Raw genomic sequence first — 26,892 nt, 5'->3', positions numbered from 1 at the left:
ACTATCTTAAAATAAATGTACATATCATAGTGTCTCTACCTTAAAATTCAAACAAAGGATATAATTTCAGCTTTTTCCCTAAGCCGTGACACAACATACTTGGCACCATCTATGGAACATCTGGAAAACAGATGTTAAAATGAATAAAAAAGACAGCGCAGCAGCATTGTTGTGCAGAGAGCCCCAGACTAAAGACAACATGATGTTGCTGCTTGCTTTATTGCTGCACTTAGTGGCTCTAACCTGGGCACAACATGATTACTATTACTCTCAGCACGATTATTCCCAGGATGATGGGTGGGTGAATCTTTTTAGACAGGGATTTAATTTCCAGTGCCCACATGGGCAGGTAGTAGTCGCTATACGCAGTGCATTTAGCAAAAAAGAAGGCTCGGACAGGCAGTGGAACTACGGATGTATGCCAACGCCTCATGAGCTTGGGGAACCAACTGAATGCTGGTGGGAAGAAATTAACAGAGCTGGAATGGAATGGTAAGAAATCATCTACATTTTATGTATAATTACACAACTGTTTTGTATTTGCATTTCAAAAAACATCCACAGAAAAGAAATACAGGTATGGGATCCATTATCCAGAAACCTATTATCCAGAAAGCTCAGAACTATGGGAACACCATCTCCCATAGAGTCCATAAGCAAATTATTCTAATTTTTGTAACAATTTCCTTTTTCTCTGTAATAATAAAACAACACCTTGTACTTGATTCCAACTAAAATATAATTAATCCTTAATGGAGGCAAAACGATCCTATTGGGTTTATTTAACGTTGAAATTAGTTTTTTAAGTATGGTGATCAAAATTACAGAAAGGCCCAAGGTCCCAAGCATTATGTTCATATACCTGTATTAACATTATTATAAAAGTCGCTAACACAGTATATTTAGTAAAAATATATATATATACAATGAAAGGGAAGCTGCCCCCTAAGAAATTTTAAATCCTTTCAAATCCTCTATCATATTAGTTGAGCAAAATAAACTTTATTTAGACTGTATAAATAATTTACATTTTTGTTTCCTTCAGTCTTGGAATTCAGAGCAAGCAGGCAGGCAGGCACTATTTTGTTTTGTATCACCCCAAAATCTTGCACCATATGGGTTACATCTAGGAAGTGCTGACTGGCAAATGAAAGTAATTGCAATTACAAATCTGAGCTGTCAATCATTTATTGCCTGTCCTGCCTCTATGCCTAGAGGCGGGGCAGGCAACATGGTTGACAGCTCAGATTCGTAAGTACATTTATTACTGGTATGGATGATTTAATAAAAAAAAAAAAAAAAGAAAAGAATTTTAGTTTTATGCTTAATTTACAAAGGACTTTTATTACACAGCTTTTTATGTGCGGGTGGCAGGTCCCCTTTAATCTAGATATGGTTAGTTTTAAAAATAAAGAACATATTGATACTTACAAGTTATGTAAACAGATGGCACAGAAATAAACCAGCGCCAGGAAAAACTCTGCATCTAGTTTCTAGACTAACTTTCCTTCGAATGAAGGGAGAGTGGATGCTATTATGAAGCAGCTTTAGATTTAGTCACTTGGCTTCTATTTTTATGCTTTGTTCCTAGCAATACAAGGCTGATTTACTGTAATAATAATACCCTCCCCCATATAGTCTCAATAGCAGGGCCTGAAAAATCAGAGATCTTTCCTTTTGATTTAAAAACACTGATTAATGGCATAGCCAGCATGATAATTGTCATTAAATCTCTATAAATCAAATTACTTGAGAGTGTTAATTACAATATAGCACCACATATGTTTTTATCGCTGATTTTGATGTTTTCCTGCTCTGAGATAAAGAACATCTCTGCAAACAATTGCAGTCACTGTTTATTTAATCCTAGGTTACACAAGCTGTGTCCTCTGTTACAAATGACAGTTCTAATTTGTATTAATCCCTACTTGATTGCAGCTGGATCAATCACTGGCTTGGTATTTTCTATTGATCAACATGTGCTCAGGCTGTGTAATGAGATCAGCCAGCAACTCTACTCCTAATATAATTAAAGAAGGGAATTATTTTGTGGAACATGTGCAATAAATGTTACCTGATAACTGATTTAGATTGGGGATATCCCTTCACTTCCTGTTGTCAATATACAGAAAATTGTTATAGCCATTTAAACCGAGGAAAATACGTAAATACACTTGACATTCTGTTACAAAAGAAAATATGCTACAAAACTTCATTTAATAATTAATTACTTAAAAATATCTACTGCTAATGTGGTTTTAACCAATTACAAATAGTTCTCATTGGTGTTATATTATATTATATTGTCACTATACATATCTGTTTCAGTTTTTGTAGAATATAGGCCTGTTTCACTGGTTCACTGGACAAAAAAAAAAAAGATTTTTGACCTTTCAGCCCAACAATAAGCAAACATGTCTGGGAGTGTAGATGTAATTACTGGAATATATTTTGACCCATCAAACCAATTTTTTGGAAGACACCTTGCAAAATGGAAAAACTCTGCTGATTGTTGTTCAAAACAAATGTACACCCACATTGTTTGTTTAAGTTCCAGGAGTGTTTCTGCCCGTCAATCAGCAGATCGAAGCAGAAGAGGGGGATGATTGTGACATTAGCTTCATATATTATGATGGGAATTTTCCTTAGAAAGCCCAACCGGAAATAGAATTGTTTTGAAATGACTGTGTGGATGTGTATGCACAGTCCCTTTGTTGTCGTTTGATACAAAAAGAAATCTGAATCAAAATCTAAAGTTCAAATGTATGCCACAACTAATACACATCCACATGCCCACTCCATGCACACACTTTACTTGTGTATCACGCATCACTTACTTCTGCAGTCTCAGCGTTCTTTTGGGCCACTGAGTGAGCTCTTGGCAGGAACGAGCAGTTTGCACAGCACAAGGACTATCCCTTTTTATATAAACCATTAAAAGCAAAACAAATATTTTTAATATCCACTATTTTAATGATGTCAGTGGTGTCAAGGCACACAATGACAATGTCTAATTTTGTGAGACTGCAACCATGGTTGAAGTCACAAATAAGCCCTTTAGTCTGTTTCAGCACCTCTTTCCCTGTTTTTATTGTTAAACTTTGCCTACTTCACAAGGGGCCAAGACATTTGGCTAATTTTTCCATCAAATCCATGATATTAATATTTGGGGACATTTTACTGACAAAAAAATCCACTAAATGTTATTAAAAATGATTAATAGAATGAACAGAAATGGCAGAAGTGCTCGGAAGAGCACTCTAAGCAAGTTACTATTCACCATTGACTAATAGATTAGTTTAGTAAATGTTTGATAAAAAGTACACTGTTCTTTTTGGCAGTAAAATACATACATTGCACATTTTGTTACACAGGCTTCTAAATTTGACTTTTAACACAGTACATTATTACTTATAAACTGCATATCAGATTTAAGTACTTAATTTCAAATCTTCTGCTGATGTGTGAAACTGAATTCTTCTTCATATTTTCCCATTTTCTTCAGACCAGTAAGCAGGACACTGTATTGTTTGACTTTTCTGGCCAGTATGTTAAATCATTTTTATGCTTCCCTGCATCTGCCTGTCTGGTATCTACACAGATTTGATGACTAAACTCCTTACAAAGAAAACATAATAAAAGTATGTACAGGAGACCAAAACTTAAAGTTTTTAGTCTAAAACAATGAAATTGTAAAAAACAGAACTAAAAAAAAACTATTAAACTAACAAAAGAAATAATAACCAGCAACCTTATTCTGATTTTTTTAGCACTGAAAGTAGCAGAAAAACCCCCACCAATTTTTCAACATTTACTATGCATAAAAATGGCTAAAAATCCCAACTCACCAGCTAAAATTTGCAGAAATCATGTAGAAGTCAATGGCAGGTTTCCCTTCCCTGGAAGATCCTACTTTTGCTTCAAAACTTTAGAAAGATTCTGCAACTTTTTTTAATTCAGTAAATTTAAGACATTTGTGAAAACAAGTTTATTTGAAAATGTTTTATTAAAAATTAGAAATGTTAGCATTTTAGTAAATCTGCTAAAAACTGTCTGCAATCTTCCTACTAACAATACTGACTGCATAAATTAGATAAAGATTATGAGCTGGATTTACTAAGTGCTTGAATACATTTTTACTTTAACAGAAAATTAGTTTTTTTTATACAGATATAGGATCAGTTATCCAGAATGTCCAGGAACTGTTTTTTTAGGACAGTGATCCCCAACCAGTGGCTCGTGAGCAACATGTTGCTCCCCAACCCCTTAGATGTTGCTCCCAGTGGCCTCAAAACAGGTGCTCATTTTTAAATTTCTGGTAAGGGGGCAAGTTTTGGTTGCATAAAAACCAAGTATAATGCCTAACAGAGCCTCCTGTAGGCTGCCAGTCCACATAGGGGCTATTAAGTAACCAATTATAGCTCTTATTTGCACCCCCAGGAACATTTTTTCATGCTTGTGTTGCTCCCCAACACTTTTTCCATTTGAATGTGGCTCACGGGTATAAAAGGTTGGGGATCCCTGTTTTAGGATAAGGGATTTTTCTGAAATTTGGGTTAAAAATCATTTAAGCATTAAAAAATAAAAATATTGGGATTACCCAATAATACAGGTATTGGCTTTCTAATTAGTTCTTGAGCAGTCAGCTGACTTGTGGCTGGGCCAGGACTAATACTGTACCTGCATACTTACAAATCATTTTATTGCAAACTCTATGGGAGATGGCCATGCCATAATGTGGAGGTTTCCAGCTAAGGGATGCCATAACTGTACACATTATCTTCCTTTATGTGTTTATCTAAACACACAGAAAGAACAGATACTCTGTATGCATCTTCTGCATGTCTCTTTGTCCTTGCCAAATCTAAATAACAAGGCAGACAAAAGCTGGCCATACACGGGCAGATCCCCTCGCTTGGCGATGCCACCTACGGGTGGCAATATCGGGGAGGCATGTAGGCGAATTCGATCGTTTGGCACGCGGCAATGGGGCAGTCGGTTTGGGGACCGCATCAACGAGCCGATGCGGTCCCCGATCCAACTGGATTTTCTAACCTGGCCGATCGATATCTGGCCAATTTCAGGCCAGATATCGGTCGGCCAGGCCCCTCGGTTCTGCCCCTACAAGGCCGATAAGCTGCCGATATCGGCCCATGCACCAAGGTCCTACCAGAGATCAAAAATTGTGGTAATGTCCCTTAAAGTATTCAAAGAGTAGACATGCTCAGCCAACTGTTTTTTTCTGACATCAAATTCTGTTTCTACATGTGGAGTTTCTCACAGACAGCAGAAATATGCTCTTCTTGATCTAAAGAAAGACAAACCATAACAGTGCTTCCAAACCATGGATGTAATTATTCTGTTTAGAAAGTTTCAAATCCTATTGTAGACATGATTTAATGAAACATAGGCTCTCAGGAATTTACAAACTGCTCCTTTCAACTATAACTGGCAATCTTCCATGTTACAAAAAATATTTAAACGAGGACCACAGGGATTAAATGGAGAATCTCCATACAACACTCTAGAAAATCAAAGCTAACATATCTGATCTAATAAGTGTCTTTTCAAACTACATCATCTTGCACAGTATGGATCTAAATCATAACAGAACTGTTATCATACAAATGAATGCCATTAAACTTTAGCCAAGTGTTGGATGTGGCTAGGCTTTACCAAGAAATGCAACTGGACAACGGCAATAACGTGGAGGCCATCTGTGAAGTTGCACACAGATGTTTTACAGCAGTGCAATGAAGAAGAATCAGGGAACCAAAATTAAGAGAGACTTTCCATTCCCACAATTGTCCTTAAAGAAATTAGGCACTTGGTTTGGGACTACCTGGATTGAGATGGACTGGGGTTTCGATCAATTTGAATTACTAAAAGCATGGTAGAAATATAACAAAGAATGGGAATAACAGAAGGCCTGCAATATGTAAAAACTTTTTCAGCAATAACCTTATAGGTCTCATTCCCAATACCCCACACAGTGTGAAAAGAGCTCTTGCACTTTGTGCCCCCCAGGGTCATACAAGGTAGTAAATCAGACTGGAAAAAAAAAAATAACAGTGAGGAGTTGCACACAGGCTAGTACAACCCACTGCGCTCTAACCAAGATCTTAGCATTCCTTTATATAACGCTCTTTATATAAAGAGACCTTATCTTTGACAATGCACCTTTAGCTTCTAAAAATATATGATATTATATGATGGTTAGTGGTATTAATACCCACAATGGTATAAAATAAATGTAACGGGCATGCTTCGCAAGCACTTATTTTCATGAAATTCTATGTTCACTAGCTTTGAGTACCTCACAAATATATGCGACAATATAATAAAAAACCCTAAAAGAAATAATATGCAATGACACAAGTATGTTTTTTGTAGTACATTTTATGTAATGTTGCAAACTTGTGGAATTAATTTGCCAGTAGAAAAAAATTGTGTGTTTTGTAGTTTGTAGCAGTAAGAGCAGGAAATACGATTACATTATCTTAACTGAATTTTTCCATTGCTATTGCTCAGAGAAAGAAATAATAAATGTTTCAAATATTTAGTATTTGGATGATCAGCTTGACTACCCTAAGCTTGATATTTTTTACATTTGCTCATGGAACTCTAATCCCTTAAATGCATTCAGTATTGACAAAAATAGTACATAAATAGGCTACATCCTCCAGGGCCTTTGCTACCCATAATGGATACAAACTAGCATGTTAATATAGGATGTAATTACTTTACCAGGCAGTAAAATGTCCTGTAGTAGAAAAACAGAACACAATTCAGGTAAACAGCTCTGCTTAGTCAGGCATAAAACACAACATGATGTAAAATACAGTTTAATTTCTATGCCATAATAGTGAAAAACTAATATTTAATATTCATATTCTTAATTATAATATTATTATAGACCTAATATAGGGTAGCAGTAGGCTGAAAGCCTATTTGCAGCTTTGAAGTTTAATATTTCCTCCAGGTATAGAAATCCATGGCAACCAATTAAAAATGAGCATTTTGGGGTCTACTGTTTTAATAATTAATGTGGACATTGTTGTTATAATTTACTATACCTGAAGCAAACCTTTAACTTGTTATTGTATAAATCTCCCCTATATGCCTCTACATGACCGGTTTCATTTGTTTGGCAAGGTCTCCAAACAAGCAGATCTGGGCCCAGTTTGACCACCCCCATTTGGGCCAAATCAGGCTGATCCACTGGGGCTTATACAGGCCCATCAGATGAGGATCACGTCAAGGTGCCAATGTACTCTGAAGGAACTTCATACTTCAAACTTGCCAGACTGATATCTGCCCAACTTTCAGGCAAATAATCTAGAAGCCAGAAGTAGCTTTGTGATAATAACAAAGGTAGCCAGAGAAACTAATTGTGGATATAGACTACAATAATTAGTGCCATTTTCACTAGTTACTGCAGCTGAAAAGTATATTTTCATAATAATAAGCTAGCTAGCTAGCTGGGAATGATGTGTGATGGGGTTGGGTGTTTGCCACTTAAAGCCTAATGGGATGTAGGAACTGTTGATGTTGGCTTGAACTGGACAAAATGTTTAGTGGACCTTGTCCAGAATTCAGCCTTTTGGTCTATGGGACACTAGTTAGCTCACTGGCGTGCTCCCTAAATAAAGTTACATATCTGCTTATATATTTTATTCACTTTATTGTTTCATCTTAGCATTTGCAATGACAAACCTATTTACTATTTAATGTGATTGAATGTATTTATCTCATTCTTTAAAGTATGTTTCTCTATCAGTTTTCAGATAAAGAGTTATGTTGGGTTATTATATTATTTAAAAAATCCATAAAGAATTATCTGGGAGATAATTTAGGGGTCAGAAAGTAATCCAACTAATAAAGCACTTAAACCAAGGCTGTACATTTAGTGGCATGTGGGCCGGAAGTGGCTCTTCTGTGGTCCCTGCAATAAAAGTGTTTTATGTTGCTGTTTTGAGATTTTCTCCTGCTTCAGTAAGACACTTACCCCCAAATATAATGTAAATAGATATCCACAGATTTCATGTATCACTAATGAGGGTGCAGCACAACAGGGGTTTTGTTTGTATGCATGAATACAAAAGGACCAAGGGATGTTTCATTGTTCCAAAGCTAATACACACAGCTTGATGCACATTCCTATTAACATAACACATTCAGAAGCCAGATTGTTTTCTGACCTGCTTTCTATGGTTTAGTTAAACTATGTGGCAAAAAGTATAAACACTCTTATTCTTGGAACTTACCACTCGAACCACAGTCTTTATTTATTTACACAGGCACCAATACATCATACAGTGATATTTTTGACATTCCCATGCTTCCTACTTTATGGCAACAGTTTGGGGAAGGCTCTTTCCTGTGTTAGCATGATTATTCCCCTATGCACAAAGCGAGGTCTGTACAAATGGCTTTGGTGAGATCGGAGTGGGTGAAATTGGTCTGCCCCCAGCCTTGACATCAACACAAGTGAACACTGGTGAGCCAGGTTTGACTGCCCAACATCTGTGTCCAACCTTAACAATGCTCTTGAGTTTGACTGGAAGCAAAGCCAACCAAGAAAGTTACAAAATATAGTGGAAAGCCTAGCACCAAAGGGTGTGCCAAAATCACATTAAAGGAACAGTAACACCAAAAAAATGAAAGTGTATAAAAGTAATTACAATATAATGTACTGTTGCCCTGCATTGCTACAACTGGCATGTTTGCCTCAGAAAGACTACTATAGTTTATATAAGTAAGCTGCTATGTAGCCATGGGGGCAGCCATTCAAAGGAGAAAAGGCACAGGTTACATAGCAGATAACTAGTAGATAAGCCCCATATCTGCTATGTAACCTGTGCCTTTTCTCCTTTTTTTCCAGCTTGAATGGCTGCCCCGTTGCTACACAGCAGCTTATTTATATAGTAGCTTTTCTGTAGCAAAAACACCAGTTTTTTGCAGAGCAACAGCACATTATATTTTAATTACTTTAAAACACTTTAATGTTTTGATGTTACTGTTCCTTTAATACCCTTCCTCTTGGAATAAGACGTTGGAGAGACAGAATCACATACTGGGCATATAGTAAATGCTGCACTGATGTATATCTTATTTGTACTGATGGTTTAACATACAGTATACAGAAAAGTTTATTGATAGCTAAGGGGTCCGTTTACTAGTGCGTAAAAATTAGTCGCACAATTTATAGACAGAATAAACGCCAAATATGTTATCGCCAGTTTACTAAATGGCGACAAATATAATATTCCGATTATTCTGGTGCAAAAATATATCATGGCCAGTTATTGCACTCGCCAGAAAATACGCTACGTACTAATTAACGCAAAGTTACCATTCAGCAAAATGGCCTAAAGACAAAATTGTCACCAGAATATTCGCAACACGCTAAAATTAATGCCAATGTAAATTGGAACATTTGCGTAATAAACGCGAATGAACGCAGTGATTTTCCCACACATTACTGCTTAATAAACTTTGAAGCAACGAATATTCTGGCGCAAGAATATTTGCCACGATAACCGGCGGAAACTCAAGACAATTTTAACGCACTTTAGTAAACGGACCCCTAAGTGTGTAAGCAAGAAATGTATTGCACATTAACACAGACCATGAATGTGACTGAACTTTTTATACACTGAAATATAATAAATTATAATAGTAAATTTTGCATTTGTATGGTTCGTTTATGTGCTCTGAAAGTGAGAGAAAGCAGTCATATGGGAGGAACAATGCTAGAGAAACATACTATTAGCATAAGAGTGATCACCAAAATAGGGGACATGTGAAAAGATCTTTTTTGGTGTACTTTTTAGAATTCATGGCTCATCCACATTTATTACTAAGCATTCTGCGTATAAGGATCTATATTGCAAGTTTAAGTAGAATACACTATATGGGTATAAGTGTGCAATACACCAGTAGAATCAGGTTTCCCCAGCCTGAACCTGTTTTCACAAGTGGGTTGAGTCGATGACTTGCAGTTAGCAAATAGGACATACTGTACATGCTGTTACTGATGCCACATTCACACAGGAGGATGCTCATTTTCACCCGTATCGGCACAACGGGTAGTGGTAAAATTCTAGAGGACCGCTGCATTGTGAGTTTAAAACATATTATTTGCATCCACAAATTGCACTTGGCACTGCATTCATAAATGCACAATTATATGTTCCATCTTTCATTAGTATGCCACATATCATTATTATGTTGGGTTGAAAACCCCAACGACCCCCGACTTCAGCTTATTCTTCCGCTTTTTCTTATTATTATTCTTAGCGCCCCCCATTTTCTAAACGCTACTTCTCCTACAGTTTTAAGGGTACAACACCCAAACTCTCCACAATTCTTCGCCCTATAGCGGAGCAGGTTGCTTGTGCTTTTCTAAGCGATCCGGCCCCCTGTCTTTTTGTGGCGCCGCTCCGAACCCCCCAATTTTCCCATTGACTTTGACAGGGAAGATTTTCAAACTGCTGCCACACTTACAGCTTTGAAGCTACACCTCCCAAACTTGAATAACATAATCATGGGGTCACCCCAAATGAAACAGCAACATTTGTTGGATGACCCAAAGTGGGAGGAGGCAACAACAGCCAATCAGATTTTAACTATTGACTATCAATGAGCAATTCAACCTGCTGCCATTCTCACAGTATTAACACCAGGGTCACTAGGGGACTGCATTTTTAGGTTTTAAAGAGTGGGTGGAGTCACTAACAGCCAATCAGACTTCACCTATTGAATTGTTTTGGTTTAAATTTAAAATGCTGCCTTTCTTACACTATTTATGTCAGGGTTCCCAAACTTTGCACAGTCAGTCACTGGCTCACTACTTATTCAGGGTTAGCAAAAAGTGGGTGGAGCCACCAACAACCAATCCATTTCCACCCATTAAATTTCATTGGTTTATATTTAAACTGAAGCCATTTTGTAAGTATTAATTCCAGGGTTGTTAAACTTTCCAAAGTTAGTCACTGGATATTTGCCGTTCAAAGTTAGAAAAAGTGGGTGAGCCACCAACAGCCAATCAAATTTCACCTATTTACTTTCAATGATGAAGTGTAAAATGCTGTCAGTCCCACAATTTTTATGCCTGAGTCCCCAAACTTTGTAAAGTTGGTCACTGGGGGACTGCAGTTTAAAAATAGGGAAAGTGGGTTGGGCCACTAACAGCCATTGAATTTTATTTTTTTTTGGTTTAAATTTAAAATGCTGCAATACTCACACTATTTATGCCAGGGTGGCCACTCTTTGTCACTGGGTGACTTCGATTCAAGGTTAGAAAAAGTGGGCACACCCACCAACCAAAATTTACCTATTGACTTTTATTGGTTTAAATTTAAACTGCTGCCGTTCTGTAACTATTAATCCTAGGGTCCCTAAACTTTGCAGAGTTAGTCACTGGGTAACTGCAGTTCCAGGTTAGAAAAGTGGGTGGGGCCACTAACCGCCAATCAGATGTCACTCATTGACATTCAGTGGGGAAATTTAAATTGCTGCCATTCAGACACTATTAAAACCAGGGTCCCCAAGCTTTGCACAGTGGTTTTTACTGTATAACTGTGGTCCAAGGTTAGAAAAATTGGGTGGAGTCAACAACAGATCAGATTTCATTCAGTAACTTACACATTTTTCAACCCAACATGAAGTTTGTTCTCAAACTTCTTATTCCAGTTTCATTCTGAAAGTTTTATTTATTGTCAACTGAAAGTCCTTTAATGTTGGTTCTGATTTTATGCTGTTTTCAAAATATGTATGTTTAACTTTTGTTTTAATGTTTTAAATTGCATGGTTAGTTTCTTATAAACTGCCAAGCGAGAGATTAAGAAAGGTGACCTGATCCCACTCTCATAAATAAATCCCCCTCATATTTACATGTCGAAGATAAATATAAAACTCTCAGGCTTACAGAATTGGCCAGTAGGCTACTCTGTAAATTAGCTCACATCTCAGCAAATGGAAACAAGCTTGGAATGTGTTAATATGACGTTATTTACCGACTATCAAATTGCAGTAAATCTCACCCTGATGCTGCAGGCAGCCATCAGTGTGTAAGTCACATAAAATGTTCCGCCCATGACTGATAGCTCTAGAGAAACAGCTACTGACAAGAAAATAGAAATTGTACCTCGAATCACAAGTACTTTGTAACTACAAAGCCAAAAATAACATTCACTTGTGTTATGGCAAAGATAACCCAAAAGAAAAACCCAACACAAATATACAGACATACACAAACAGTGATATTAAAAGAACAAGATAGCCAAGAATTTAACTGTTTAGATTCAATTGCAGTATTAAAGATAAAATGAGGGTACCAATTATATGTAATTGTATAAGAACAAATGTCAGCATTCTACTTCTGAAAGCATATACCTGTAATGTTCTTTACTATGGAAATTTTGCAATAAAAAAGATGAAATGAGATATTTTCTCAAGTAAAATTTGCTTAGTCAATTCCTCATTATGTGCAAGGCTGGTGGCACACAGGGTGATTAGTCAACCGCAATAAACCTTTCCTACCACAGGAGTCTAAACTCCCTGAAGTGCCATCACACCGGTGAATCACCAGTGGGACGGCATACACCGGTTTGGTTTCAGAAGCTGCTTCAGGTTTCCTTGTGTGGCAACTTCAGGTGACTTTGGGAAACCAAAGTAACTTGTATTCCATCCCACTGACGATTCACATTCGTGCCAGTGGGAAGGCATTTTGGGGAGATTAGTTGCTTGTAGTAGTGAAGATTTATTGTGGGCAAACAGTTTCATCATGTCCTGCCAGCCTAAAATGTTTCTATTAAAAAATCTCCTTGTGCCAACCAAATAATACTAGAACTTGAGGATCATTTGCCATTATTTCGAATAATGCCCCTGTGGTATTTTAAGGGAATTAAAGGGGTGGTTCACCTTTAAGATAACTTTTATTATGTTATAGAATGTACTGTTCCTAGCAACTTTGCATTTGGCCTTCATTATTTATTTTTTATAGTTATCGAATTATTTGCCTTTGTTGTCTACATCTTTCCAGCTTTTGCATGGGGATCACTGACCACGCTAGCTAAAACCTTTTCCTCTTTGAAGCTACAATTTTATTTTTATTGTACTTTTTTTCCTTATCTTTCTTTTTAGCCCCTTGTCTGTTCATAGTCCAGTCTCTCATTCCCACCACTGCCTAGTTGCTAAGGTAAACAAGACCTTAGCAACCAGATAGCTGCTGAAATTCCAAACTGGAGAGCTGCTAAACAAAAAGCTGCATATGTCTACATCATATAAAATGTTGATTTCAAGGGCAACAAATCTTTTAACTATAATGTTTGTGTAATATGCAGCAGCTCTTCCAATATACCACAAATTTGTTTGGAATTGAAACCAGTATAACAGCTTTGTTTGTTCTTTCCCTCTCTGCTTAAGGTTTTCTTATGTGACTCTCTGCATCTATTATTAAATGTTATCCAGCTCCAGAATAACACGTAATGTTCTCTTTGCAACTCACTGCTTCTGATCATTTGCTGTTTCAGAACAACAGCTGCATTTTCCCTTGCAACTCCCTGCACCTGATCATATACTGTTCCAGAACAGCTGCATTTTCCCTTGCAACTCCCTGCACCTGATCATATACTGTTCCAGAACAGCTGCATTTTCCCTTGCAACTCCCTACACCTGATCATATACTGTTCCAGAACAGCTGCATTTTTCCTTGCAACTCCCTGCACCTGATCATATACTGTTCCAGAACAGCTGCATTTTCCCTTGCAACTCCCTGCACCTGATCATATACTGTTCCAGAACAGCTGCATTTTTCCTTGCAACTCCCTGCACCTGATCATATACTGTTCCAGAACAGCTGCATTTTCCCTTGCAACTCCCTGCACCTGATCATATACTGTTCCAGAACAGCTGCATTTTCCCTTGCAACTCCCTACACCCGATCATATACTGTTCCAGAACAGCTGCATTTTTCCTTGCAACTTCCTGCACCTGATCATATACTGTTCCAGAACAGCTGCATTTTCCCTTGCAACTCCCTGCACCTGATCATATACTGTTCCAGAACAGCTGCATTTTCCCTTGCAACTCCCTGCACCTGATCATATACTGTTCCAGAACAGCTGCATTTTCCCTTGCAACTCCCTACACCTGATCATATACTGTTCCAGAACAGCTGCATTTTTCCTTGCAACTTCCTGCACCTGATCATATACTGTTCCAGAACAGCTGCATTTTCCCTTGCAACTCCCTGCACCTGATCATATACTGTTCCAGAACAGCTGCATTTTCCCTTGCAACTCCCTACACCTGATCATTTACTGTTCCAGAACAGCTGCATTTTCCCTTGCAACTCCCTACACCTGATCATTTACTGTTCCAGAACAGCTGCATTTTCCCTTGCAACTCCCTGCACCTGATCATATACTGTTCCAGAACAGCTGCATTTTCCCTTGCAACTCCCTACACCTGATCATATACTGTTCCAGAACAGCTGCATTTTTCCTTGCAACTCCCTGCACCTGATCATATACTGTTCCAGAACCGCTGCATTTTTCCCTTGCAACTTCCTACACCTGATCATATACTGTTCCAGAACAGCTGCAGCTTTGTTTTCCCTGTAACTCCCTGCACTTGATCATAGCAGTGTAAACTAACAGAATATAAGTTGAGAAAAAAGCCACATTTGTCAATCTGGAATTGGATAACAGTACATACTAATGTCCACTGTTTGTATATTTTGTATAATTTAATAAAGTACGAGTTCGAATCACAAAATGGGAAAAATCGGATTAAATACGATAATTTCTGATCACAAATTTCACGAAAATGCTTCCGAAAGAATCGTATTAGTCATGATAATATCGTATTGGCAATCCGAAAGTCACAAAATTTTCGTATCTGAATGATCGTAAACGGCGGGAAAACCTTTCTGACTTTTATCCTTCTGTGCATGTTTTTGGAAGCCTCCCATAGGACTCAATGGCACTCTGCAGCTCCAACCTGGCCCAAGGAAAGTCTCCCATAGGGCTCAATGGCACTCTGCAGCTCCAACCCGGCCCAAGGAAAGTCTCCCATAGGGCTCAATGGCACTCTGCAGCTCCAACCTGGCCCAAGGAAAGTCTCCCATAGGGCTCAATGGCACTCTGCAGCTCCAACCTGGCCCAAGGAAAGTCACGATACCGAAGCTTGAATGAATCCAAAACTTTCATACTCCGTGCGACAATATGATTTTGTACGAAAAAGTTGTGCAAAGTACAAAAAAAGTTGTGCAAATATACGAAAAAGTCACAGCAAATACGCAGTGCGAATAAATATGAATTTTTTGTATTTCGTACCTGTCGTACTTTAATAAATCAGCCCCATAGTGTGTATCAATGTATTATGGACTATAATTTAGGTCCATTGTACTTTTGTGAAGGATACATATAACACAAAAAAACTATTTTCTATTTAGGAGTACCCAATGGCACCAAAGTATATTTTTATGAAAATGGTTTATTTAGATGAAGCAGGATTTTACATATCAGCTGTTTTATGCAACATATTTTTATTGAGACTTACATTGTTTGGGGGTATAGTTTTCCTATAGCTAAGATTTGCCTCCATTGACATGCCCTATATCCCCACCCTATTACAACCCCACCATTTTCACCTCCAGATATTCATGCCCCTTGGGCCACACTGTTGTGATTTCCTTAGTGATCTGGATGGTAGGTATAACACTGTTAGTTTCTGGGTGTAGAGGATCATTAAAATCCTATATTTCACAAATACACTGAACTTCAGGGTTGGTGGAAACAGGGGGCATTTTACTGTTTTAATAAACATAACATTGTATAAAACTGAAGGGCGTGTAACTAAATGTAAAAATGCCATTTACAGACTTTTTTCTCTCCAGAGTTAGGGGATAGGAATGGATCCTTCTCCGACCTATTCATGGTATGGTGGGATGCCTGATAATTCCATGTTATTTGATCTGTTTTATTAAATCTTTTCCAAAATGTTCCTATTTCTTTAATGTTTCCCTCTGACAGGTTAACATATATAAATATATATTTATTCTTTCACAGGATTTGCTCAATGAATCTTTCAAAGGCTTGTTTTGAAAGATTTATCTAGCAAATCCTGTGAGAGCCATTCTTCTGCATTATGTTGAAAGTCCAACATATCAAGACATAACCATAATAGTTCTACTTTTTAGGCAGATAACAAGCAGTCATTAACTCCTACATGTACAGTATACACACTTTTCATTCATTTTTCTATAACTTTTAAAACAAACATGTACAATAGAAACAGAAACTTAAACCACATGTGTATCCAGTATGAGCTAAACAGTGGGAACACATGTGGCTTAAACAAACAGGAGGCTTCCAGATTCACTTCAATAGAAGTCTCATAAGATAACGCAAATGTTTTTCACACTGAATTTAATATTATCCATTCTAGCAAAGCTGACACCACAAAGGCCCTGCAAACAGTCTGCATACTACAAGGAATTCCATCAATGGAGTTTACGAGCATAGCTAAACTGCTATAAACAAGATGGTGGCAGAGAAGACATTCCTCTGTTTTAAGTATTTTAAGATATATCTTTTAGGTTGTGCAAAAACCCTGTTTCAGCGACATTTCACCATGTCCGGTACTTCCATCCTTCTCATGTAAAATTGAAATATACAGCTGAGTTTTTATATCCAATTTAATTAATCAAAATGGTGTTCCTCTATGGATTCACTGATTGGCAACTCAAGAGCTAATTAATGTTATGTTTCCCAGTGGGTCTGTATGGGAATGAAAATCAACACTTTCAGTTTCTTAGGACAACTGGTACCATCTAGTGGAAAAATGGAAAAACAACATGACGATTGTCTTGATAAATGCTTTAGATCAGTGCTGTCCAACTTCTGTGGCACCGAGGGCCGGAATTTTTCCGGCCTCCGTGGTGGAGGGCTGATAATGGAAGCTAGTTTTGACCACTCCCCTTTTTAAAACCACACCCACTTGAAACCACACCCATGTTATCACATGGCCATAGCAATATTAATGGTGGTAGTACAGCAAAAACCTGCCATACTCTGCCTTCCCTACCCTGCCTGTGTGTGCCATACTCTGCCTGCCCTACCCTGCCTGTGTGTGCCATACTCTGCCTGCCCTACCCTGCCTGTGTGTGCCATACTCTGCCTGCCCTACCCTGCCTGTGTGTACCATACTCTGCCTGCCCTACCCTGCCTGCGTGTGTCATACTCTGCCTTCCCTACCCTGCCTGCGTGTGCCATAATCTGCCTGCCCTACCCTGCCTGTGTGTATGGCACACACAGGCAGCATACGGTAGGCAGAGTATGGCACACACAGGCAGCCTACAGTGACACAAAGCTGGCACTGCTCCTACAGTTTGCACAATAACTATATATTAAAAAACTTTTTCATTGCAGTACCACCACAGTATATGTTCTCTTTATAGTGTTTAGGGTTTATTTGTGGGTTTCTACTGCTCCTACAGTCTGAGGTGTGAACAGTTGAACAATGTGGTCTGAGGTGTGAACACTTCAGGGGGTGAACATTGCAGAGATTAAAAGGTGTGAACAACACAGGGGATTACATTTTTAAACAATACAGGGGGATTACAGCCTTAATCTGAGGTGTTAACCATGCAGGGGGCCAATACTGATACCAGTTAAAGCTTACACAAAGGTAAGCCTTCAAAGCAGCCAGACAGGTGGGGGGCCACACAGAGGGGGGTCGCGGGCCGCATGCCGCCAGTTGGACAGCACTGCTTTAGATGATAAAAGGGACACCTATAGATACCAAGTTGTGAGACTTCATTTTCTATCATAATATTCTGTATTGTATTATACTGTATTTAATGGAATGAAGCAGTTGTAATTTTTCAGGATTCATTGAGGTCTGGCATGGTGCCAAGAGACTGGCGGATTGCTAATGTGGTGCCGTAATTTAAAAAGGGATCCCGTTCTCAGCCTGAAAACTATAGGCCTGTTAGTCTGACATCAGTAGTAGGAAAACTTTTGGAAGGGGTAATAAGGGATAGGATACTTGAATACATTGCAGTTCACAATACTATTAGTTTGTGCTAGCATGGTTTTATGCGTAACAGATCTTGCCAGACTAATTTAGTCGCCTTTTATGAGGAGGTGAGCAGGAACCTTGATGCTGGAATGGCAGTTGATGTCATCTACTTGGACTGCTAAAGCGTTTGATACAGTACCTCACAGAAGGTTAATGATCAAATTAAGGAATATTGGCCTAGAACAGTGCTGTCCAACTGGCGGCCCGCGGGCCGCATGCGGCCCGCGACCCCCCTCTGTGTGGCCCCCCACCTGTCTGGCTGCTTTGATGGCTTACCTTTGAGTAAGCATTAAATGGTATCAGTACTGAGATTAACTGGCCCCCTGCATGGTTCTCACCTCAGATTCAGGCTGTAATACCTCTGTATTGTTTAAAAATGTAATCCCCTGTGTTTTTCACACCTTTTAATACCTGTATTGTTCACCCCCTGCAGTGTTCACACCTCAGGCTCAGACTGTAATCACTCCCATTGTTCACTTCTTCACACCTCAGACATAGGTACTGTAGGCAGAGTATGGCACATACAGCCAGCATAGGGCAGGTAGAGTATGGCACACACAGGCAGCATAGATCAGGGAGGGTATGGCACACACAGGAAGGGTAGGGCAGGCAGAGTATGGCAGGCAGAGTATGGCACACACAGTCAGGGTAGGGCAGGCAGAGTATGGCACACACAGGCAGGGTAGGGCAGGCAGAGTATGGCACACACAGGCAGCATAGGGCAGGCAGAGTATGGCACACACAGGAAGGGAAGGGCAGGCAGAGTATGGCACACACAGTCAGGGTAGGACAGGCAGAGTATGGCACACACAGGAAGGGTAGGGCAGGCAGAGTATGGCACGCTGGCAGGGTAGGGAAGGCAGAGTATGGCACACACAGGCAGGGTAGGGCAGGCAGAGTATAGCACACACAGTCAGGGAAGGGCAGGCAGAGTATGGCACACACAGTCAGGGTAGGACAGGCAGAGTATGGCACACACAGGAAGGGTAGGGCAGGCAGAGTATGGCACGCTGGCAGGGTAGGGAAGGCAGAGTATGGCACACACAGGCAGGGTAGGGCAGGCAGAGTATGGCACACACAGACAGCATAGGACAGGCAGAGTGCTGCCTGTGTGTGCCATACTCTGCTTGCCCTATGCTGCTTGTGGGAGCAGGGGTTTGTTGTGGGAGTTTGTTAGCAGTTGGAAATAGCCATTAAATGGTCCCTAAGGTGTGTAATTATGTACTGGGGGTTGCTCTGCTATCCACAGGGGAGGAGGAGGCATGTGGAATTTAAGGGTATATCTTAATATGACATAATTCTTTCACATATGAATGATGGTTGTTATCCCCACAGTAAGGACCAAGCATTTGGGATTTTGCTGTGCTACCACCATTGTGATAAAATAGGTGTGGTTTGAAGTGGGTGTGGTTTCAAAAAGGGGAGTGGTCAAAACTGGCTTCAATTAGCGGCCCTCCACCATGTATGCTAGAGAAATTCCGGCCCTCGGCACCGTAGAAGTTGGACAGCACTGGCCTAGAACATAATATTTGTAATTGGATAGAGAACTGGCTGAAGGATAGAGTACAAAGAGTGGTTGTAAATGGAACATTTTCTAATTGGACCAGTGTGGTTAGTGGAGTACCGCAGGGGTCAGTCCTTGGGCCTTTGCTTTTTAACTTGTTTATTAATGACCTGGAGGTGGGCATAGACAGTACTGTTTCTATTTTTGCTGATGACACTAAATTGTGCAAAACTATAAGTTCCATGCAGGATGCTGCTGCTTTGCAGAGCGATTTGACAAAATTAGATAACTGGGCAGCAAACTGGAAAATGAGGTTCAATGTTGATAAGTGCAAAGTTATGCACTTTGGTAGAAATAATATAAACGCAAACTATCTACTGAATGGTAGTGTGTTGGGGGTTTCCTTAATGGAGAAGGATCTAGGGGTTTTTGTTGATAACAAGTTGTCTAATGCCAGGCAGTGTCATTCTGTGGCTACTAAAGCAAATAAAGTGCTGTCTTGTATAAAAAAGGGAATTGACTCAAGGGATGAGAACATAATTTTGCCCCTTTATAGGTCCCTGGTAAGGCCTCACCTTGAGTATGCAGTGCAGTTTTGGGCTCCAGTCCTTAAGAAGGATATTAATGAGCTGGAGAAAGTGCAAAGACGTGCAACTAAACTGGTTAAGGGGATGGAAGATTTAAGCTATGAGGTGAGACTGTCGAGGTTGGGGTTGTTTTCTCTGGAAAAGAGGCGCTTGCGAGGGGACATGATTACTCTGTACAAGTACATTAGAGGGGATTATAGGCAGTTGGGGGATGTTCTTTTTTCCCATAAAAACAATCAACGCACCAGAGGTCACCCCTTTAGATTAGAGGAAAGGAGCTTCCATTTGAAGCAGTGTAGGGGGTTTTTCACGGTGAGGGCAGTGAGGTTATGGAATGCCCTTCCTAGTGATGTGGTAATGGCAGATTCTGTTAATGCCTTTAAGAGGGGCCTGGATGAGTTCTTGATCAATCAGAATATCCAAGGCTATTGTGATACTAATATCTACAGTTAGTACTAGTGGTTGTATTTATAGTTTATGTATGTGAGTGTATAGATTGGTAGGTGTGGGTTGGGTGTGCTGGGTTTACTTGGATGGGTTGAACTTGATGGACACTGGTCTTTTTTCAACCCTATGTAACTATATGTAACTATGTAATTTAGGTAAAGCAGACTGGCTGTGTATGGATTTAAAATCTCAGTTAAAAATCCATTGTGTCCTTAACAGTATAAATATTTTAGAATTTCATACTGTGTGTTTGGACTTTTCATGCAGTTTGTATTTGTTTTGCAGGTATCAAACTTGTTCAAACAATGGTCTTGTAGCAGGATTCCAGAGCCAGTACTTTGAGGCAGTGTTGGATCGAGAATGGCAATTTTACTGCTGCCGCTACAATAAAAGATGTTCGTATGGTTGCTGGTAAGCTAAAAATGGGGTAAGGCCGAGATCTAGATAATGGCATATTTCCAGGGAAACTGTTGGTATCCACGTGATCTACCTTAATGGTATAATCATGGTTATAACACTGCTACAAAGAGTGGACAAGAATGGTGGCTATACAATGGTTGACCCTTTCAGCAATCCAGCCGATCAGCAAACAGCAGCAATCCAGCCAATCAGCAGTGAAAACCATATGACTGCATAGATAAAGATGGGCAAATCCTGTTGTACCATAGACCTGCCCATGTATGGGCACCCCCAATGGGCCTACCCGATCAATTTCTCGATCGGCATGTTTGATTTTCCGTCGGATCGGGGACTGCATAGGCTCAATGATTGGTCCAACGGCGCCTATGCCCGCCACTGTAATTCAATCGTTTAGCCGCAATTAGCCTGATATCACCCACCTTATGTGGGTATATCGGGAGAAGATCCGCTTGTTTGGTGACCACACCAAATGAGAGGATCCTACCATGTTTGCCCACCTTCAGAAAAATGGGAACAGAGAAGCTCCTATTTGCCTTCTCATCTGCTGATGCACAATGCACTCACTGAAAAAGTGTGAAATTAAATTTTCACAGTAGATGCATCAACAATGATTTGAGGGATCACAGAATTATCTGTACAAATGGCCCCCAAACTGACAAATATGCCCAGACAGTACCATCTAAATCTTTTAATTTTTCTGACCAAATCTAGGCATGATAAGTGAGTTCTGGCTATAGAAACAAATATACATCTGGGCGGTTGATTACATTCCAAAAGAAGCATCAACTCCTAGAAAATCAAGAAATAGGACAGTTGGCAGCTATGACATGTTCTCTACATTGCATATAAACATGTTACTGCTATGCAAATTTACAAGTCCATATAAGAGGTTTTTTTTCTTCTTCATTTAAGTTATTTATTCACATAATCTTCATTTCATCCTCCGGTCTGTCATTCACAGCCCAACCTAGTTGCTGGAGTAAGCGCACCACCAGTATCATAATGATGGTTTAATTACAAACCACAAACTGACTATATGTGAAAGTATACCTGTAAATTACTTTTTACATATCACATTACAGCAGTTTGGTTTATTCCAGCAAAATAAAAACAGCAGAAAAAAAGCAGAAAGCAATACTAGGGAGGCCATTTATTAAAGGCCTGATTTTTTTCTTTTTAAAAAAGTTGCGACTATGAGACAAAACGGCTAAAAATCTGATTCTGACAATTCATCAGCTAAAGCTAGTCAAAAACATGTAGAAGTCAATGACAGATATCCCTGGATCCTTCTTTGCTTTGACACTTTAGAGGTTTTAAAATTTTTGACGCTGGTTTTTTGAGTGACAGTTCAAAAAACTAGAGGTTTCAGTGCAACAATATGAAAAAGTTGCAGTTTTGCAACTTTTCTGCAACTTTGTACAGCACAGTTTTTCAGTTGACATTTCTGAAAATTAATTTATTCGAATTTTTAAAAAGAAAAAAATTACAAAAGTTAGTTCTAGTAAATCTGCCCCTAGGAGTAGAAAAACCAAAAGAACTGTAGAATATGCGAGTTCCTTGATGTATGAAGTCAACATTAATCTGGTAGCAATATGCCACAATCCTATACAGGGCCTCGTTTACTATTGCACAAACACATCAGGGCATTAGGCAGGCAGCAAGCAGAAGGTCCCATTTAACAATATACTGCCCAGAGCTCCCTAGCACGTACTGTAAATATAATGTAATGGCCAATTATTTGTCTTCCTTTTCTTGTAGGACGCTACAAAATCTGATCCCCACTGCTGTAATATAAATCAGATCAGATAAAGGTACAGATTCAGTTTGGTGAGAAAATGTTATCTCGTGGTTTATCACAGGAAAACATATGGACGTGATTCAATTGAAGGAGAAAAAACTTTTCTTCTTATTCAATTTTATTTTTTTCCCTACACTTTAATGGAGTTTTCACATGATAAAAATGGAGGTGTTTTTTCCTGAATTGAATTGCATCTCAAATTTAATCTCATCCATGAGTTATTATGTGATAAACCTTTTCTCACTGAACTAAATTGTTTCCTTCCAGCAGGCATGTTGCGTCAAATTGCAAATCTTCCATGTAGGTTACACATCAAAATTTTATATCAGTCCAATAGTATTTTGACCCTACAAGCTTGGAGGATGCGGTATGTCAATCCTACAAAATCTCCCCTTTAACTTTGCTTTTAGGGAACAACCTGTGGGGGCAAGGCGCAAAGTACAAAAGAAACAGAATGCATTCAGCCTGTTTTCTTGTACCCTGCACCTTGATTAAGGCCAAAGGTCCAGTAGAGCAATAATGCTATAATGACTCCATAGTAAAGCTTCTCTGGCAATGTTAGCAGCATTATATCCCAAGCACCAAGAATCCTCCTCATGGAGTCATTCCATCAGTTTCCCTGTTTTAGGTCGAGCTCCTGGTCAGTTCCCCATCATGCAGTCTGGCTTTTTACCTCTGTGGCACTTATTGAGATGAAAGCCTTTCCCCATATCAAATGCCTTACAAAACATAAATAAAACAAGACATCATTTTATAGTGCCCTCCTAAAGAGACCCTATAACATAGAAATACACAAATTACTACAGTATCTTTGAAGAAATATCTTGTATTTGATGTGGAAGGTTGACTTTGTGACTATTATGCTTAAATATGCAGAATAAAAGTTTAAGTGGAACATAGCTATTATTGCTAAACAAATACTCTAATATCTGATTTTAGGTTGACAACAGAATACCCAAGCCATTATGGGGAAGAAGCAGAGTTTATCCTTTATTCATATGGATATTATGTCCGAGGAGCAACCACCACTTTCTCTGGCGTTGATAGGTTTGAATTATTATTACTTATTTTGTTGCAACAATAGTAATCTTTTGTTAAAGGACAGAAAGTATGCATTCAACGCATTTAATAATGCTGCTAATCACAAATTCAATTGATTCCAATGAATACAGAAGTGTCAGACAAATATAAGCAGGAAAGTTATTTTTACAGCTATGCAGCTAGTAATTGGGTCATTAGCCAGATCAACAACTAAATGGCTATCAGCTTTCATTGTACAGGTATAGAATCCGTTTTCCAGAAACCAGTTATCGAGAAAGCTCCAAATTACAGAAAGCCATCTCTCATAGACTCCATAATAATCAAATAATTCACATTTTAACAAATTATTTCCTTTTTCCATGTAAAAATAACCCAATACAGGTATGGGACCCATTATCCAGAATGCTCGGGACATGGGGTTTTCCAGATAAGGGGTCTTTCCGTAATTTGGATCTCCTACCTAAAGTCTGCTAAAAACATTATTTAAACAATAATTAAACCAAATAGGATTGTTTTTCCCCCAATAAGGATTAATTATATCTTAGTTGGGATCAAGTACAAGGTATTGTTTTATTACTACAGAGAAAAAGGAAATCATTTTTTGATTAAAATGGAGTCTATGGGAAATGGCCTTTCCATAATTCAGAACATTCTGGATAATGGGTTTCTGTATAAAGGGTCAGATACCTGTACCTGGTACTTGATCACAACTAAGATATAATTAAACCTTATTGGAGGCAAAACAATTAGAGTAGATTCATTTAATGTTTAAATCATTTTTTGTAGACTTATCCTATGGAAATCCAAATTATGGAAGAATCTATAATCTAGAAAACCCTAGGTCCAGAGCATTCTGGATAACAGGTCCCATACCTGTAAAATAGTATTGTAATTTTGTAAGTAACTCACAGGATATACATGGAACCAATAGAAAGTAAATAATAGTTTAAGACCATATTTAAAACAGGTGCCTTTACAATACACACAGGGACAGATTTATCAAAACGTGTATTTTCTCATGTTTTTTTCCCAGTGATTGTGGATTTTTTACCTTGAGCTCAAAAACTGAGAAATCTGCCCCATAAGCATTCACATGAACTGTATAATTTAGAACACTACTATTTTGTCCAAATATGGCTCTACACCATTTATAAGACAGAAAAAAGGCAACTTTAACTTATTTGATTGGTATTTTCTGTTAACTTAATAGTTCTTAGGGATAAGTTTAGCCAACACAGATGCATTTGAGCACATTGTGAATCCTATACTTATAACAGGGAATGGAGGTTAGAGGCATTTTGGCTGCACCTGCATTGAACACATATGGATATTATATATGGATACACATATGGACATATGGATACCCATGCTTGATGCAGGTGCTAAATGTTGCCTGGATCTTGTTATGGCCTTGGTAATGGGATGCTCATATACAGTACCTTGGTGATGGGATGCTCATATACATTGGTGATCCAGTCTTATATACATTCTTGCTCCAGGACACTATGGGGCAGACTTATTCAAGTGAAAAAAAGAACTTACCATGGAAAAATGAATCCACTTTCTGTTCATTTCTATGGCATTTTTTTAAAAGCATGTTTATCAAATGGTGCACTCTAGATTTTACTCACTGATAACTAATCTAAAAATCCCATAGAAATAAACAGAGTGGGTGAATTCTTCTGTGATGAGTTTTAATTTTCAAATTGAAAAATCTGCCCCCATGAAAATAAGTATGTATAGCAGAAAAAAATGTTCAAAATATTTAAATAAGTGATGTTGTGTTAAATATTCTTTTATTTTTGTTTCAAGGGATCGTCAGTGGAAATATATAGTGTGCAGAATGACAGACTTCAACTGTGAATTTGAAAACTTCTAAATGTATGAACCAATCACTGCAGATGATGAATCCAGCTTTCATTTCTTCATGTCTCTTCAAATTAACTTTAGCTTAAATAAAATGTCTTTTTGTTTGATTACTTTTAGTATTTCATTTAAATCAGTGTTACCATTAGAGCATAAACCTTTGAATTATGTAGCAAATTATATATATTTAAAATGGTCCAGATATACATGGCATTTGTTGAATTGACATTTGTGTACTATACAAGCCTGAGTACTGATGCTGTTCCTTTTTTCTACCATAAAAAGATATAAATGACTTTAATGATTACTGTAAAAGAAGTATATTAAAACAAAAGCCAAACAGCAAACATATACATATATCGAATGCACAAATATAACTCAATTATATGCTTTGCCCAAAACCCGTATTTCAACAATCATATGTGTCACTTTCCATTTGTTTTTACCTTAACACTTTAATTCAGCGTCTGAGATTATATTCTTAATATCCTTAAATTAGCTGCACAGAATGCCATTTTATAAATATAATCTGACCTTATATAAACTGTTTAACATGATAGTGAACAGCCCTATAAAGTGAGATGATAAATACCAAAATTCTAAATGCAAAAAGTACCCAAAGTACCCATGACTAAAAAATATTGGGCGAACACATTAATTTCTGATTTTGTGTATATAAAATAATTAAGGAATTCAACATCATAAATTCATATATTTTACAGCTTACATGCAACAAAACATGTTGAGGCACTTGTTGACAACAAGCAGAAAACAAATTGCATTCTGAGGTATAAGTGGATAAATAAATACATAAAAAGAGATGTTTTAGCAACTTTACGGAATTACTACAGGTACTTCTCAAATTTTCACTGTTTAAATTATTCAAAGTACTGTAATCAAAAATGTATATCTGAACACTGCAACATTTGAAATTACTTTATCAATATATAGATTTTTTTTGCAAGATTTCTTTTAAACAAAAGTAATTTGTATTTCCTTCTTGGGAAAAAATTAACATATATGAACACATTGTACATTAAAAATGTTTTATTCAAGCTGCATTATGCATGACAAAATATTATATGAAGTCCTAGTGATTTTAAATCATGAGAAATTAAATAAAATTATCTTTGTTA

At 38.1% G+C, this 26,892-nt stretch overlaps 1 protein-coding gene across 1 annotated transcript; it reads left to right on the top strand.

Annotated features, from left to right (window-relative positions):
- Window positions 1-188: 188 nt before the first annotated feature.
- dpt (dermatopontin) lies at window positions 189-26,892 on the top strand. The gene is made up of 4 exons (NM_001030428.1): window positions 189-492; window positions 20,917-21,042; window positions 23,789-23,896; window positions 25,703-26,892. Exons 1-4 carry the CDS (start codon window positions 200-202, stop codon window positions 25,767-25,769), a joined length of 594 nt encoding a protein of 197 aa, NP_001025599.1. The 5' UTR covers window positions 189-199; the 3' UTR covers window positions 25,770-26,892.

Source organism: Xenopus tropicalis, chromosome 2, assembly GCF_000004195.4.
Source record: "Xenopus tropicalis strain Nigerian chromosome 2, UCB_Xtro_10.0, whole genome shotgun sequence".
NCBI lineage: Eukaryota > Metazoa > Chordata > Amphibia > Anura > Pipidae > Xenopus > Xenopus tropicalis.
The sequence above is the reverse complement of the archived record's forward strand: the minus strand, read 5'-3'. Positions and strand labels throughout refer to the sequence as shown.

Coding starts and splice junctions, on each gene's coding strand:
- dpt (NM_001030428.1), top strand. CDS start 200: ATGATGTTGCTGCTTGCTTTATTGCTGCACTTAGTGGCTCTAACCTGG. Junction 493..20,916: donor AACAGAGCTGGAATGGAATG/GTAAGAAATCAT, acceptor TTTGTTTTGCAG/GTATCAAACTTGTTCAAACA. Junction 21,043..23,788: donor AGATGTTCGTATGGTTGCTG/GTAAGCTAAAAA, acceptor ATCTGATTTTAG/GTTGACAACAGAATACCCAA.